Source organism: Cavia porcellus, unplaced genomic scaffold, assembly GCF_034190915.1.
Source record: "Cavia porcellus strain 051 isolate PalLab524CR breed Dunkin Hartley unplaced genomic scaffold, mCavPor4.1 scaffold_40, whole genome shotgun sequence".
NCBI classification, from domain to species: Eukaryota; Metazoa; Chordata; class Mammalia; order Rodentia; family Caviidae; genus Cavia; species Cavia porcellus.
In genome coordinates, this window is record NW_026947523.1 from 8175594 (window position 1) to 8193110 (window position 17517).

General features: G+C 40.6%; 1 protein-coding gene across 5 annotated transcripts in view; it reads right to left on the bottom strand.

Moving 5' to 3' along the window:
* The window catches only part of Tnrc6b (trinucleotide repeat containing adaptor 6B), a 237924-nt gene that overhangs the window by 152756 nt on the left and 67651 nt on the right, over nt 1–17517 (bottom strand). For all 5 annotated transcript variants that reach the window (XM_063243619.1, XM_013153092.3, XM_023565344.2 and 2 more), the window contains exon 3: nt 14071–14159. In XM_063243619.1, the coding sequence (XP_063099689.1) occupies nt 14071–14105 (35 nt within the window). In that variant the 5' untranslated portion in view covers nt 14106–14159. The remainder of the gene's footprint in view (nt 1–14070; nt 14160–17517) is intronic.

Here is a 17517-nt window from a genome sequence, read left to right on the forward strand (position 1 = left end):
CAATCTAGATTACTCACAGATCTAACACAATGTAAGCACTAAGTAGCTGTTGTATTAAAGAATAATACAGGAAAAAGTCTACACATGTTCAGTATGGATGCGTTTTCCACTTAAGTATTTTCAACCTGTAGTTAACAGAATTAATAGACTCAGAACCCAAGGATAAAGCCACTTAAAAAACTGCTCAGAAGGACTGCTGCTTTTTATTGCCATTTTCTATTATGTATTTACTCATTTACAATTTTTGTAAGAATTGGGATTTTGCTATGTTCCCCAGACAGGCCTTGAACTAACTCATGGTCCCCCTGCCCCAGCCTCCTGGAGTATCTGGGATACTGATACATACCCCTACACCTAGCTTATTTTTCCTAAATTCACTGCCAGTTACCCTGCATGTTTCTGTTTCCTTCAATTTTTTTGTATACAATATTTTGACTTAATTTGATGATCTGACCAATCCTCTCCCTTGATTCATGCTCAACAGTTTCAATATTTATATTAATGAAATTGATGGCATACTTTCACATCTCTCCAACTGCCATTCACTGATCCTTACTGGTTATTTGTGGGACACATATTGTATGCCAAGTGCTGTGCTATGCTGCGTAATGGTGAAGACAGGTTCTGTCCTCAGAATACTTACAGATTAGAGAGAAAGACAAACCAAAACTAATCAGTTACAACACTGCGTATGAACATAATTACAGTCCAGGAAAGATACTTCATTGAGTCTAAATACGGACACTCTCAACTATCCCCAACCGGCAGCCCACCTCCTTCCTACCTCAGCCAGGAAACGGGAGGCCCAGGCCCTGGCTCACTGCCAACGTGCACTGCTCCACAAGCCCTGAACTCTGCCTCTGAGCACAGCTGGCTCTTGCACTCCCCGCTTCCCCTGGGGCCTGTAAGGACCCTTACAATAACTTCTAGTTCCAGGATCTTTTCCCCCAGAACCTGATCCTCACCTGAGAGCTGGACCAGCAAATTTCCTCTCAAACATCCTAGATTTGCTCCCCCGAAACCCCGTTCCTTGGACATTCCTGCTTTGCTCACCTCTTACCTTCTTCTCTTCTGTCCCTGGACTACAGAGCACAGCTGGAGAGCGTTACACTGCCGCTTCCTTCACAAATGCACACCAGTGCTTCCATTCTGCACTTTTCAGCTCCTCTATTAGAAGGACCCTTTCCGTGACCTTTGGGGTGAATTTCTACTCCACCTTCCAAGATGGTTTCAAAGTTACCTTTTCTAAGGAAGGCCTTGTGACCCCCAGCTCTTCCTCTCACCCTTTCTTCCTCTTACCCTCCCCCTGCTCTGGTACACCTACCCTAGATGCCATCCCACAGCTGTGACCCTTAGCTCACCCTTTTCCTGGTGGTGGTGGGCCTGGGACAGAAATAATGTAACCTTTGTCTGTATGTTGCAGAATGCACAGCCCTCCTGGTTGGACATGCATTTGTTCATTGAATACACTCTCCAAATGCTTTCTATGCACTAAGCACTGGGCTGCAGGACTAAATGAATGCCCCACCTACCCAATCACATCTCTGGATCATTTATTCTGTACCTTCCCTAGTTCCTTCCAACTCACCAAACCCATCCATTAGGTGTGGAGGATGCCAAGGCCCAAGACTGTTGTGGGAGCCTCTCTCACAGTAAGCCCTCTCTGGTACGCCTCCTGACTACACTAGGAACCTTTCATTGCCCCCTTACTGCTGCTCTGCAAGGCTAACCGTGTATCCTAACTACTCTCCTTCCTCCGGGATCTTCCTCAAGGGTCCTTCTCCCTTTCCAGTAAGTCCAGACTCTCAACCCACACACATTTTGCAATCTCTCCTAATGTAAAACAATTATTTTTGGTCTTGTGATACTTAAAATATCTTGCTTTCACTCTTCCCTTTATTATCCAAATTCTTCCATGCTCTCATTACTGATCTGATTACACAATACACCTACCACCACCACCTTAAGGTTTGTGGATTTATTCCTTTGATTTAGAATATTCTTCTCTAACACGTTTACACAAACACTTCCTCCCCATAATGTAGGTCAGAACCTTCCCTGACCATCCCAGCTGGAACAGTGTCCACACTGTCACTCCTGGCGTGCCATAGGTCACTCATTACCTCTAAGATCTCTTACTTATTTGGATGTTTTTTGTCTTCCCCCTACTAAGAATGTCAACTCCTGGAGGAGAGACACTTTTATTCACTGTGAACCTGGCCCAAAGGTGTTAAAGATCTGCTGGCCAATGTTCCTTCTCTTTCTCTAATCCTCGCCTCCCCCATTCTGCCTCTGGACCTGTCTCTGCATTCTACCACAGTCATGCAATCTAATCTCACCATTTCAACTATCACACTTGGGTGATTCCCAATCTTCTATTTACAGCTTGACCTCTCCTGTCCCAGCCTCATGTTTTCACCTGACTGGCAGACGCTGTCACGTGGATAGTACACCACACCCTGTGTGTGAGACAGAACTCACAGGCTTCCCTCCCAACCCTGCTTCTTTTGTCCGGGGTCCTGTTTCTCGCAAAAGGACACTATCTTCCTAGTCATCTAGTGTTAGGCCTTGATGTCACACTTGATTTCTCTTTTCTTCAATGTCAAATAATTTGTTAAATTCTGTCCATATTACAAAAGCTGTATCTTTTCAACTGTCTCCTCTGCTCAAGGTACAGGAGTTTTAAAAGAAAACATGCATATTTCCTGAAAGCTGGGAAGTCAACTAACAATACTGGATGACAGAATCATCTTCAAAATGGGTTTCAGGATACTAAGAAGGGTACACAGTTCTAAAGAAGGTTCAATAAAGGATAATTCACAAAGAGGAACATACACAAGCTTTAAGTGTAGCACTCAATGAACTTGGGATATGGTGGCACCCATGTAACTACCATGTGAATCGAGACCAAAAATTTCCATTTCCTCAGAAAATCCTCACACAGCTGTTCCCTTAAAAAGCCCCCACTCCATTCTGTTGCCATAAATGAGCTTTAAGTATTCATGAATGTCATACACTTAGAACCTGGCTGTGAGTGCACTTTTGTGTCTTCACTTACTGTGGTGTTTCTAAGATTTCTCCAACTTGCTATATGCATCAAGAGCTCACTTTCTAAACTTTGTGGTATCCCATGGCATAAACACACTAAAATTTGTCTATTCATTCACCTGTTGATGGCTACTGGGGCTAATTCCAGTTCCAGGGTACTGTAAAGCTCCCATGAAAATTCCTATACAATGACTTCTGCGAACCCTGCAGTCATTTCTACTAGTTACATACAAATCCAGGAATACATAAATGTGTAACATTATTAGAAACTTGTAATACAGTTTCTAAGTAGTCATGCTGTTCTGTACTCCTTCCAACAGTGCCCAAGAGCTCTAGCTGCTCCAAATTCTTGCCCATAGTGGTAGTGTCAGTTCTGAACTTCAGACATTCTGAAGAATGTTCAATGATGTTGCATTACAGATGCACTTGGCATTTCCCTCACAGATAGTAATGTCAAACTTTTTTAAGTATCATAACTGCCTATTCACATCTTTTTCTCATATTACTGGGGACTGAACCCAGGGCCTTTCCTTTTTTTTTTTTTTTGGAGACAGGCTCTCACTAAGTTGCTAAACTGCCCTGACAGCGCTTGAATATGGGATTCTCCCGTCTCAGCCTCCCAGAGTACTGGCATTATGGGCATGCATCACTTTTTCACATTCTTAATCATGTCAGCTAAAAATTTATGTAACTTTCATGAAATTCAAATGAACAACTGTTCCTGTTCATCAATAGTGCTTTTCACATCCTGCCAATAAATTTTCACAACCTTCTTATGATGAAGGCATTGCTTCTGTTGTTTTGCAAAGACTTTATAGTCTCAGCTCCTCATACTTAGATTTACGATCTACCTCAAGTTGTGTTTCATTGTACAGTATGTGATATGGGGTTCATGGTTCATGCACGTCCATACAGTTATCAAGCCTAGCTGCTCTAGCACCTTTCCCTCATTGGAATATATTCATCTTCTGATAATTTTTCTATTAACAACATTTTATCATTAGAAAACCAGTAGTGTAAGGCCAGGCAGCATAAGCACCTCCCTGGCAAGTGTGAGGTCATGAGTTCAATCCCCAGTACCAAAAAAAAAAAAAAGAAAAAAAGAAAAGAGAAAGCCAGTGTAACAGCCGCATAGTGGACAATGTGACAACTTTTGAAACACAGAAGCTTTGGGGGATGGGCTTGCTGATGACTGAACCCAAGGCCTCATAAATGGTAATTACATGCTTTATTTAGGGAGCTACACCCCCAACCCAAGAAGCACATCTTGATTAGTAAAAGAACTGCAATTTTAACTGACACATGCTTCAAAGATGATTTCAACTATGATTAAATTCTGGTCAAAAAAGTAAGCAGAAATGAAAATACATGTCTGTACAATAATATGTAACAAATGTTCACACAGCATTATTCATACAGTCAATCCCCAGAGCCTTACACTTGGTAGGTAAGCTCTCTACTGAACTACATCCCTAACCCTAAATAAGTAAATTTTATGGTATGTGACATATCCTTCAATAAAACTTTTAAAAATAAAGGTGGGGTTGGGGATTTAGCTCAGCGGTATAAGTGTCTGCCTGATAAGCACGAGGTCATGAGTTTGATCCCTGGTACCAAAAAAAAAAAAAAGTGGCTGGGGCATAGTGATACAGGCCTGTAACCCCAGTGCTTGGGAGGCTGAGGCAGGAGGATCACTGTGAGGCCACTCTGGGCTACAAAGTGAGTTCAAGACCAGCCTGAACTGCATAGTGAAACCCTCTCAAAAAGATTAAAAATAAATTAAATAAATGTTAAAAAATAAAGAAAACTACCAAGACAATTCTTACAAATACTAACGCTTAACACTCACACTGCAATATTTTCCACAGTTTTATACTCAGATCTTTTTCTTATTTCCCAGGATCTAGCTGGTCCTATATACTGAGAACTCCCAATACACACCTTCTACTGAACAACACAAGACCCAGAGTATTTTCACCTGTAGTTCCTACAATCATCTCAATGTTTCAAATTCCAGATCCTCTCTACCAAATTAAAATCAGAAACAGGCTGGGTCTGGCTATCCTTAGGAGCTCAAGACAAGGGAAATCAGCCTGCAGGCTGCAGGAAGCCAGAATCTCCTTTAGAGAATCTGAGGGTCAAGACAAAAATGTCCTAGTCTGAGCTGGGTGTGATGGCTCAAGCCAGTAATCCTACCACTTGAGCCTGGGCTACAAAGTGAGCTCAAGGCCAGTCTGAACTGCATAGTGAGATCCTGTCTCAAAAAGACAAAAAAAAAGTCCTAGTCTGTTGGGTGTGGTGGTGCATGGTTGCAACCCCAGCACTCTGGAGGCTGAGGCAGGAGGATCATCCAAAGATCAGGGCCAGCCGGAACTGCATAATAAGGCCAGCCTGAACACTGTCTAAAAAAAAAACTCCTATCCATTCCACCAAGGCCAGTCATAAAGGAACAAATCATAAAATAAAATAAGCATTTCTTTCTCTGCTTTTAAAACTGTTCTGCCTACATATTAGGGACATAGCACAGTGAAATAGCACCTGCCTGACAAGCGCAAGATCCTGAGTTCAATTCCTGGTACCAAAAAAAATTCTGCCTAAGCAAGTGTGATAGTGCACATCTGTAATCCCAGTAGTCTAAGAGCCTGAGACAGGAGGATCATGAGTTCAAGCCCACTTTGGGTAACTTAGTGATTTAGCAAGACCCTATCTCAAAATTTAAAAAAATAATAATTTAAAGGATTCTGGATGTAGCTCAGAGCAAAAGCTCTCAGTCTTGATTCCTACTACCAACAAAACAAAACACACACATAAATAACACAATGAAAAAACTCCTGCTGCCTACTCTGGAACTTCTCAAGCTACTACTGCCCTCAGATCTGGAGTGGTCCTATGACTTGCTTTAATTTAACAGAATGTGGGGAAGTAAAGCTGGGTGACTTCTAAAACTGGACCTTAACACCTGTGCCTGCATGCTTGAAGGCCCTCTCTTGACCCTCTTGAGACCAGGCAGGAGAAACTCAAAGCACACAGAGATCACATGGAGAAACATCTGGACATGAGTCAACAGCGTCAGGACAAACCCCTAGCTGACAGCCAACACCAACTCTGGCCAGCTGTGTCTCCAGATGATCACAGCTCTTACCAACACCTCAGGAACAGAACTGCCTTATTGAGCGCAGCCAACTATCAAATTATGAGGACAATGAAAGACTGTGGTGGGTTTTTTAAAAATATGTGTTTGCTATGGTTTAGATCTAAAATGTTGCCCCAAATTCTCACGAGTGTGGAAGGTGATCAGATCATGGGGTGTTGTCTTCACCAGTGGTGAGTTCAGCAGTGGAATGTCCTTGTAGGAGGTGGGGCCTCACGGCAGTGGGTCATGCTAGAGGGCCTGGTTTGGGAATGTTCTGTCCCTGACGCCTCCTTTCTCTTCTACTTCCAGACTGCCATAGTTGAAAACCACTTCTTCTGCTGCACTCCTATGCCAACTTTGAAGCCAGCTGATCATGGCCTGAAATTGCATGTCAAAATTAACATCTTCTCTTTTAAGTTTTTCTCTTCTCTTATTTAAGTCAAGTATTGTGTCTCAGCACTGGGAAAATGACAGAGATTTGATTTTTTAGAATAAGTTTAAATTTACAAAAATATTAGAAGTTGGGGCTGGGGATTTAGCTCAGCGGCATAAACACCTGCCTTGCAAGCAGGCGGTCATGAGTTCAATCCCCGGTACCGATAAAAAGGAAAAAGACAAAAAAAAAAATTAGAAGCACAAAGAGTTTCCACATATATCCTAAACTTAATTTCTGCTATTAACATCCTCATTCACTTGTCACAACTGATGAACCAATACTGATACACTACTATTTACTATCTATATACTTTATTGAGATTTCCTTTTTACCTAAAGCCCTAGGATATCATCCAGGATGGCACACTGCAGTTAACCGCTGTGCCTCCTTAGGCTCTTCTGGACTGTCCCAGTTTCTCAGATGTTTTTCATTTTCCTTGATGGTTTTGGTCAGGTATTTTGCAGAATGCCCCTCTACTGGGACCTGGCTCATGTTCTTCTAGTGATTAGAGCAAGGTGGTGAGTCTGGGGAAGAACACCATGGTACATATTGTTAACATGACATCACTGTTGGTGCTGACTTTGATCCCCTGGCAGAGGTGGTGTTTTGCTAGCTTTCTTCTTTGTGTGAAGAAACACTGAAGGAGTGGGAAGTTATGCTCTACAGCCTTGAACGTGGAGTAGCTACAAAACTATTCGGAATTCTGCCTGCGTGATTGCAATGATGGTTTTAAACCACTGTTTTGGTGGCAAGATAATCTAAAACACACACTTCTCCTTAACGTCTTCTTTCATACCTTACCTCTTGTATACTACACACAGGTTCCCCTCCTTATAACACTCCTCTCATTCCCACCCATCAACAAAATAATTTTTGAAAAACTCACTTTTATTCAATTACTTAAAAAACAACTAGACAGTAGCCTGTCCAATGTGGAGCTTCATTCCACAAAGAATTCATTGCTAAGCACATTTCTCATACCAGCACCATGGCCCAAATGGTATGACTACCTTTCTCAATTAGATTAAAAAGTTCCCCACATGCAAACATGATGTCTTATATAACTTGGTATGCCTAGACCTAGGACATCGGCAAATATTAGATGTCCAGTAAGTACTGCTGACTTCAATGACTGGATGACTATAAAAATATAAACTTTTAATGGTATTGCTATTAAAAAAAAAACAAAGGAGAAAGGTTGACAAGCACCTGAGGTTCAAGATGCATCAGGAAATCCACAACAGGGACGAACCTCTCTGGTGCTAAAGAGTTCTACTAAGCAATAAGATATACCAGGCACTAAGAAAAATGATTATTGCATTCAATGTGTGAGAGCCACATATGACAGATAAAATGTATTTCAGATCAATAGGTACATAAATGTCAAATAAACTAGGTCACATGAATCTCTCTCTAAGGGAATCAGGCCAGTGAAGTACATATTTTTCCCTTTGGATTTCCTGATATGTCATTGAAGACCTTCTGTGAGTTCTGACAACTTACACTGAAGGGTTTTTTTTTTTTGGGGGGGGGGGGAGACTGGAAATCGAACTCAGTACCTTGTGTTTGCCAGGTAGATGCTATGCTGCTGAGCTAACCCCCAGTCCTCATAAAAGACTTTTTTAAAGCATAATTTTCATTCTTAACCTCTGAAAATGTTACACAACAAAATAGATAGGTTTTATTCTATATTTTCTCTCCTACATACCCAGCCCAGAAATTAAGTAAGCCTTGAAGTGGTCCTTTGGAAAAAACACAAGAAATAGTCACTGTGTCTCCAAAGGATACATGTAGGCCTTCTAAGGTTTTACCTTAAGAATAATTTTGTTGGGGCTGGGGATTTAGCTCAGCGGCATAAGCACCTGCCTCACAAGCATGTGGTCGGGAGTTCAATCTCTGGTACTGATAAAAAAAAAAAAAAAAAAAAAAAAGAATAATTCTGTCAACTTGTCTATTTTCATTATTTACAATAGAAGCATAGAACTGTGATTGAGAATGCTAGGTCACACAAAACCAAATTCCAGTGACCATTCAGGGAAAAAAACCTCTAAACCAATATGAAATTAACATTCTTGCTTCTACTGAAATTGCTCTCCAAGAATTAAAACAACAAAAAATAAATCATAGTTTAATGGAGTAAATCTTTGTGTTGGCACCCAAAAGTCTTGGCCATGCAGCAGGTGCTCAATAAACATTTGCTGACTTAATGAGAGGGAGAGGGAGAGAGGAGAAGGAAAGTAAAAGCAAGCAAGGAATAACAGAACACATGTACGTGCTTCAAGAATTGCCTCTGAGCTACCTATTGCAGTCTTTTAGGACTGGTTTTTATCTTCTTGGCAAGAAAAACAATCTAAATTCAAGCCATCAGAACCTACATTTCCTCAATTCTGAAAGAATATGTGGCCTCTACTCCATCTCTGAACTTAAGCACCTCTTGCTGGGACAAAGCTACATAAAACACTGCAGTTTCACAGATTCTTTCTTCATAAGGAACATCAAAATTCATGTGCTCCAAGATTAGAGTTCCTTCATCAATCCTGTCCATCCTGAAGCAATCCTGATCACTACTTCCACAAAACTTCTGCCTTGTACACTGACCTTGTTTTTGTTTTGTTACCGGTTATTGTGTTTTGAGATTAAATCCAGAGAGTGCTAAATGACACTGTACCCAGCCCTTTAAGTTTTATTTTGAGACAGGCTCTCTAAATTGCCCAGGCTGGAGCCGGGCGTGTTGGCTCACGCCTGTAATCCCAACACTCAGGAGGCTGAGGCAGGAGGATCGTTTGAGTTCAAGACCAGCCTGGGCTACAAAGTGAGCTCAAGGACAGCCTGAACTGCATAGCAAGACCCTGTCTCAAAAAGACAAAAAAAAAAAAAAAGTTGCCCAGGCTGGTCTTGAATTTGCAATACTCCTTCAGCCTCCTGAGTAAGTGGGATCACACACATCATGTGCTTCTGGTCTGGCCTGATCCTCTTATCCTTCTTTGTTTAAAGCATAGTCTTGCATTCATGGCAATCCTCCCCACCTCAGTCTCCTGAGTATTGGGATCATAGGTGTGAGCCACTATGCCTAGCCTGACCCTCTTAATCTGAACTATCCTTAACACCTTTTCATAACTGCAATTCTAAATCTTTCCCTTTAGCAGGAAAAGGGAAACTTGTCATTTCAAGCCCTCAGTTGTGTACTAAATACACTTTAGATCAGGATGACTTCCATGTAACATAAAGAAATGCTAAACCTTTCTTCTTTTTCTTCTTTTGAGTATTTCTCCACTATGAAACAGAAGTCAGAAGAGCCATTCCAGCTGGAGCTCAGGCACTGCTCTGGCACAAGGGGACAGCCCTGCCGACCGCAAGATTCCATCAAGCTCATGAATTTGATGACTCCTTTTCATAAATTTGGCACTCCGGCTCTCTTAATTTATTTCTTCCATCTCTTCTCAAACAAGCATAGGCCTCCTCTAGTTTAAAAAAAATCTTTTATTTTAGCTACTCCTCCTCACTGCTATTCATTCCTCCATTTACTTCCAACTTTGCTAAAACTGGGTTGGAGGGCACAACTCTTGCCCTTTTATCATTTAATTTCTCCTTAACCCACAAAATATGGTTTCCGCTCCCCTACACCAATGAAATGGTGCCCTAAGTTCCTTTTAAAGTAGTTCTTTTTTTTTTTTTTTTTTTTTTTGTCTTTTTCCTTTTTATCGGTACCGGGGATCAAACTCATGACTGCCTGCTGGCAAGGCAGGTGCTTATGCCGCTGAGCTAAATCCCCAGCCCCTTAAAGTCGTTCTTGTTATGAAAGTTTTCATACATGTATAAATGAAAACAAAGGAATGCCTGCGTACCCATCACCAAGCTTCAGGAGTTGTCCCCCTGGCCATTCTTGTTTCAGCTCTACCTCTATCATCCTCTCCCATGATTCAATTATCTCAGAGCTTCAGCAGATAAAACTTACCTACATTTTAACTGTGATTTGTGTTGTGACTGTAAACTGTTAAGTCTCCATCTTAGTCTCTCTTGAAAATTTGCAGATATCCTTAATTCCTTCATTTTTTTGTTTTTTAAGACAAGGCCTCACGATGTTGCCCGGGCTGGTCTCAAACCTACCACCCTCTTGGTTCAGCCTCCAACCAGCCAGGACCACCACATTCTGTTACTCCTTAAAGAAATAAATCCTGATGCCTTTTCTCAATGATCCACCTCCTTGATTTTTTGGCAGCAATAGATGTTACTGACTGCACTTGTTTTTTGAAACACCTCCTTCCAGATTTCTGTGCAAAAGTACCTGCATCCATTCTGAGGTGATGTTACTTTTACCTCCAGATACACATGAGGTCTATTTTTCTCTACCTCCAGTGCCACCACACCAGTATTGCTGCCATCTTCTCTCACCTGATGGCTGCAAGTGGCTTCTCACTGAGTTTCCTGCTGCCCCCACCACCTCTTTCCAACCCCTTCTCAATGGTAGCGGAGGCAATCGCTTAAAACACACAGATCATGCTTCTTCCCAGCAGAACATTCATCAGTGGCTGCCTGTGAGGGAAGAAGCCCACCTTTCACACCACAGCCTTCAAGGTGCAAGGTCTCTGCCCCTCTCTAATCTGCTATCACAGTCGGCCACGCGGGCTTCTGATGTTCCTCAAAGAGACTCAGGGCCCCCACAGCCTTTTCTTCAATCTAGAACACTGTTTCCCTGCTCTTCACATAACAGGCTCCTCTGTCTTTCGGCTCTCAGCTGAAATCTCTGACCTTGAATAGCCGAAGCTCCTCCTCCCCGGCTCTGTACCCCAGCACTCCATTCTCTTCCCTTCCCAGTGCTTACTGTGATCTATCATTATTATCTTTATTGACATTTGTGTCTCTTGGTAAAATGTAAGTACCTTGAGAAAAGGAACCGTTATCTTTTTGGTTAATTGTATCCCTTAAAAACACATTTAAGAATTACTGCAAAGAGAAGATTTAGCTCAAAATCATTATGTTTTGCAGAAAATTCCCTACTTGCTTTTAAAACCAGCCATTTTTCCTGACTGCTTTCTGTTCAGACATCCATGAATTATGTTATCACAGTACTAGGATAAATTCCCACATTAATATAAAGGCATTACAAACATAATATTTTAAAAAGGAAAAGTAACAGGGAGAAAAATATATACATAACCTGAATTAAACTAAGACTGATGAAGTTACAGTCTAATTTCTGATAACAGAAGCATCTACTTATACAAACATATAAAGAATACTCATTAATCTAATTAATCTTGAACTGTAAGGCTATTAAGTAACTGAAAAATCAAAAAACTTAAGTTTTTTGTTTTCCCCCAAAAATGAAGGTAAGAGGAATATTAAAATATTCTATATTGATCTAATTACACATTCACCAAACAATTGTCCAATTATACCCTAGCTTTCCAGGGAGAGAATGTATTACTAGGTAAAAGATCCTAGCATCTAGTCTTCCTTAACATTGTATTTTCTTATAAATTAATAATTTAGGGATGCTGGGGGAAAGGGTGTATTGTGCCTCAGAAATCCTGGGTTATGTGTCTCAGGTGTCCCAGGATGTGTGTGCCTTGTGTGTTGGGGAAAATTCCTAGTGTACATGTATCCCACAGGTTCTGATGAGCTCTCAATCAGGCGCAGGGTCTTTCTACATGGATCTGATCAAAATCTGCAAGTTTTTATTTTGGCTACAGAAAAAAGGAATAAACCAGGTGTGGTGGCTCATGCCTGTAATCCCAGAACTCAGGAGACTGAGGCAGGGGGAACACTGCAAGTTCAAGACCAGCCCGAGCTACAAAGTGAGCTCAAGGCCAGCCTGAACTACATAGTGAGACCCATGTCCCAAAAAAAGGAAAAAGGAATAGACTTGAGGAGTAGGGAAGGCAAGAAACAAGGTGACATCTGTCCCCCCCACAGATTAGATCACAACCCTGTATGGTGAGGGTGGCTGTTAAAAAAGCCCAAGAAGCAGCAGTTTGTAGGAGTGATATGGAGACAGGGTACAGGCCATGCCTTTCTGAAGCCCAGTTTATGAAGTACAACAGAGCTGACAAGGGCACAGCCTCTGTAGGGCTTGATGAAATATAGGAGGAGCCAAGGAACTGTAAGAACAGTGCAATGGGAACCCAGCGACAATTTTTTCTTTAAAATAATTTTAATAACCTGATATGAAATTCATAAAATTAACTATTTTCAGATGAACAATTTGGAGGCATCTAGCATATTTACAGTACGTGACTCCCACATCAGTCTGGTTTCAAAATGTCTTCATCCCCCGAAATGGAAACCCTACAAACAACTACTGCCTTTTCCCCAGCTCTCCCTACCAACCTCCAGAGACCAGCAATCCGTACTCAGTGTATAGATGCACTTATTCTACACATGTTGTATTAATGGAGTTGGGCAATATGCAACCTTTTATGCCTAGCCTCTTCCACTTAGCATATTTCGAAAGTTCCCATGATATTTCAACACCTCTCTGCTTCTGCTCCGGAAGAAATAAAGCAGCAGTGGCAGACACTACCTCAGGTGGATGCTGGGTAGTACACTACGTTGTGAGTGCCTTCAGAAGCTCCCAAGAAGAAAACAGAGCCAGTTCTAAAGGAGAAAAGATGGAGGTGAAGGGTTTCCTAAGGGATCCATGTGAGCAGGTCATGAAAGAACCAAGGAAATTCAGGACATGGAGGCAGATGGAAACAAAATACACATAAACATATATATACCTATTTTTTGTACAGCATGACAATAAAAATATTCCTTCAATTTTGACAAAAAAGAAAGAAAAGAAGAAAGAAAGAAAATCCAAACCAAACAAAAATCCTCTCAAAATATTATAATAGAATTGCTTCTCGGCCTTCTGGCTAAGATCAAGTGTAAAAATTTGTAACAGAGGGTCAAGGTAGCTCAGTGGTCCAGCACTTGCCTAACACAAGGAGGTCTCATGTTCCATTCCCATCACACTGCAAAAAGGAAAAAAAAAAAAAAAAAAAAAAAAAAATCACCAGGGACTGTTCCTGTGCAGCAGGCCAGGGATACATTCTTCCTTTTGCCTTATTTTTAACAAGCATATATAACTTTCACAATAAAATTTAAAATAGTGCTAGGGGCTGGGGTTTTAGCTCAGCGACATAAGCGCCTGCCTTGCAAGCAGGCAGTCATGAGTTCGATCCCCGGTACCGATAAAAAGGAAAAAGACAAAAAATAAATAAATAAATAAAACAGTGCTAATCTAAAAGTAAATCATAAAGTTCAGTGAACTTATTTTAAATTTGTCATATGCATATCACAAACATATACTGAGAAGAAAAAAATAATCTCAGACTTTGGTTACCTTCTAATTGAAACCAACCTAATTTCCAAATTCATCTAAAACAAAGTGATCATTCTACTCATCTGCTACCTTTACCATTTAATTTCTGCTCAAATTGTTTGTGCCATTTAACAATTTACTGACCTTGGAACTGCTTTCCTCCGACACTTCTCCCTCATTGGTTTGCATGGGACCAGATTCTGTGCAAAATTCTGCAGAAACACAAATACTGCCTGAAAGATAAGAAGAGAAAACATATGTAAGGAATTCAAAGCAAAAGTCTTTTTTTTAAAAGGTCAGGTTGAAATTCTGTCCTTGAGAGCACACATACTATGAAGCAATGACTTTAAGTAACTGAGATGTATATGTGTGCATGTATACACAAGGATCTATACACACATCTTAAGTAAGAATGACTTGGGAGAGAGGTGGAGTGGGGATCCTCCCACCTTGGAGGAGGAGAGCTGGCAAAGGCTTAGGGCACTGGAATAGTAATGGGTGTAGACTTCCTTCCCTGTCTTATGTGGCTTTTGGCAGAGGTGCTAATGGAAATCCTCAATAAGTCTTGCAGTAGACATGACCTGCTAGGAAGGATGCCCAATGAGCAAAGCTTTGTGCCACCTAGTTATGCGTCAGTGGATCACTCTGCCTGGGTAATTAAGATAGGGTGCTGGAGTTGGCTGGATTTCTTGGGCTTGTAATTTATGTTTAACATTCTCAGTTTTTGTAACCGAAATTAAGGCGCCCTCTTAATGGTTGATCCCATTTTTTTAATTAAAAAAAGTCTGTTTAAAACATCTATTTATTTTTATATAAGACTATTTTGGGGTCTTTTTTTTTCAAAGAATATGGAGTAAGCAAAAGTTTGTTAAAATGTTATGAATTACAATGTGCCAGCCAGGTGTGGTGGCATGCATTTGTAATCCTAGCTATTCAGAAGGCAGAAACATAGTAAGATTGAAGCCAACCTTATTTCAAAATAAAAAGTTCTGGGGATATAGCTCAGTGATATAGCTGGGTTTAATTCCTAGTACGAAAAGCAAAGCAAAGTCAAGCCAGGAGAAAAAGAAAGTGCTGAAAGAAAACTGGTACAAATTTGTACTACCTAGGCATGATGGCCCAGGTCTGTAATCCCACAGCTTTGAGGTCCTGAGGCAGGAGAATCACATGTTTGAGCCTGAGCAACTTAGTGACTCACCAAGACTTTGTCTCACATTAAAAAAAATTTTAAAAGCACACAGGATGTAGCTCAGCATGAAGGGCCTGGGTTCAATCCCCAGTACTAGAAAAAAATTTTTGCAACATTTTAATGGAATCATTAAATATGTAATATGAGAAATAATTACTCAAAGTAACACAAAACAAATTCCTATTATATACCATAGGTACAAATATTTATAAACCTGTTGAATACTTCAAAAAGCATATAGCTAAAAAATATTACAGTGGGGCTGGGGATTTAGCTCAGCAGCATAAGCACCTGCCTTGCAAGCACGTGGTCGTGAGTTCGATCCCCAGTACCGATAAAAAAAAAAAGACAAAAATATTACAGTGAAAGAGATGCTTATAATGTATATATTCTTTTTTTCTTAAGGAAAGTAGAAAAAGAAACGTGTGTGTGTATTTAGAGATGTTTCACTGCAGTAGACTAACAGCACTGAACCCAGGAGAGAGTGTAATGAGGGTGGTATTATAGGCATCACCCTCTCAGTAAAGTTGAAGTTGTTACAGATGTTCCTTGAGGTACAGAGTGGCAATGTTTCAGCAACCAAAGTAGCTGAAATAAAATACACTGAATATGCATATAATCTAACAAATTTAATGAAGAGTGTAGTGATGTCCTTGCTATATCAACATGCTTATCGTGCTTATACTGACCTGAAGTCTAGTAGAAAAGTCTCATGTTGAGCCCATTTCATAATAAACTATCACATATCATTTACTAAATGAAGTACACTGAAAAGTACTGTTTATCCTTGGTATCTGGTAGCTAACAAAACAGTGCTCACTGTTCCTGTCCCACAGAAAAACTGAATATAACTGCAGTAAACAGGAATATGCATGGGTCACTGAAATATGTCTTTAACTCTTTGCAGAAGATACTCAGAAAAGGAAGCACCACACTGAATAGAGTTACTACTTGTAGTTTTTTTTTAATACTTGGTACCCTAACTTTGGTAGTGGTTCATCTCACCAATGATGTTGAATGTTTCCTTTCTCCCTGTACCTCATGGACATTTTTTTGAGTTCATGATGATGTGCTTAGTCTAGAATAAGATGATGTTCCAATTTTCATTTCTCTGTTGGGCAAAAATGCTCACAGTTTTTCAGGTATATTTTTGGCAATTCGTACTTATGAGAAGTGTGTATTCACGTCTATGTCCTTTTTTTTTTTTAATGTTAGATCTTAGTATCAGGCAAATTTTTCCCTTTCTGTAGGTTATCTCTCTTCCTTTTTTCCCCTTTAGATTATTTCTTATTGCTTATTGTTGTTGTTTTGCTTCCATATTTGTGCAGGAATTTTAAATTTTTATATAATCCATTTTGGATATTGGGTCACCCTATCTTATTTTCCACCCAAAACACTGCTAACAGTATTGAGAAAACAAATATTTTTATGTCTCTACTTTCAGAACATGAGATTCCTGGCTCATTCATGTTTCATTGTATAACGTATAAACTCTATGGGTAGAGAAATCTCTTTATGAAGGTACCAGGACTTGGTCATCTGTTCAATTACAGCCAAAAGACGAGGCCAAGAAAGTTCTCCTGAGTTCAAAATACCTGTGTAGTCACCTAAAAAGGCTTTGGGGCTGTATTTATTATGAGATGCGAAGTGTACAATCAGCACTACTTAGAAGCTCTCCCCCTACTCCATCCCCTTACTCCCGGGTGGACCAACACTGTCCAGCCCCTCTGTAAAATATGCAGCCACTGCTCACAGCCAAGTGAAACAGACTTTCTCTAATTAGTTTTGCCTCTCATTGTTTACGACAATTATATATAACTACAATTGCTCTATGGAAAATAATGTAGCACTGGAAGAATTCGATAGCATATCAAGAAAGACCTGGTATGCAAGGTGCTTCGCGAGTGTCTTTGAGCTCTCCCACTTTGCTGGAACAGGGACTGCAAAAATTCACACACAAGTCATCACAGGTACTCCTCCTTTTCAGTTTTGAGACACGGTCTCACTAAGTTGCTAAACTGTCCATGCTGACCTGAAAACTTATGATCCTGCTACCTTAGCCTTGAGAGTTGCTGCGATTACAGGTACACATCACCATTTTTAAAACCTACCATCTCCTCCAAGATCTAACTCATTCGCCAAGCCTTACTTTCCCTACCATGGCAGCCCTTGATTTTCCAAGATGTTACAGTAGAAATAATTAGAGGGAAAAATAGGGACTACTAAACCACTCAGAGTTGGTGACAAGTGGCAACCTTAATGCTGTGAGGACTGAAAGGGAAAGGAGCAGTGACAAACCTGGAGGGAAAAACACAGCTGCAAGTGGAGAGTCACACAGCCTCCAATGCTTATTAATGTGTGACCCTGAGAAAAGTACTGTTTATTTCAGGGTCAGTGTCCCT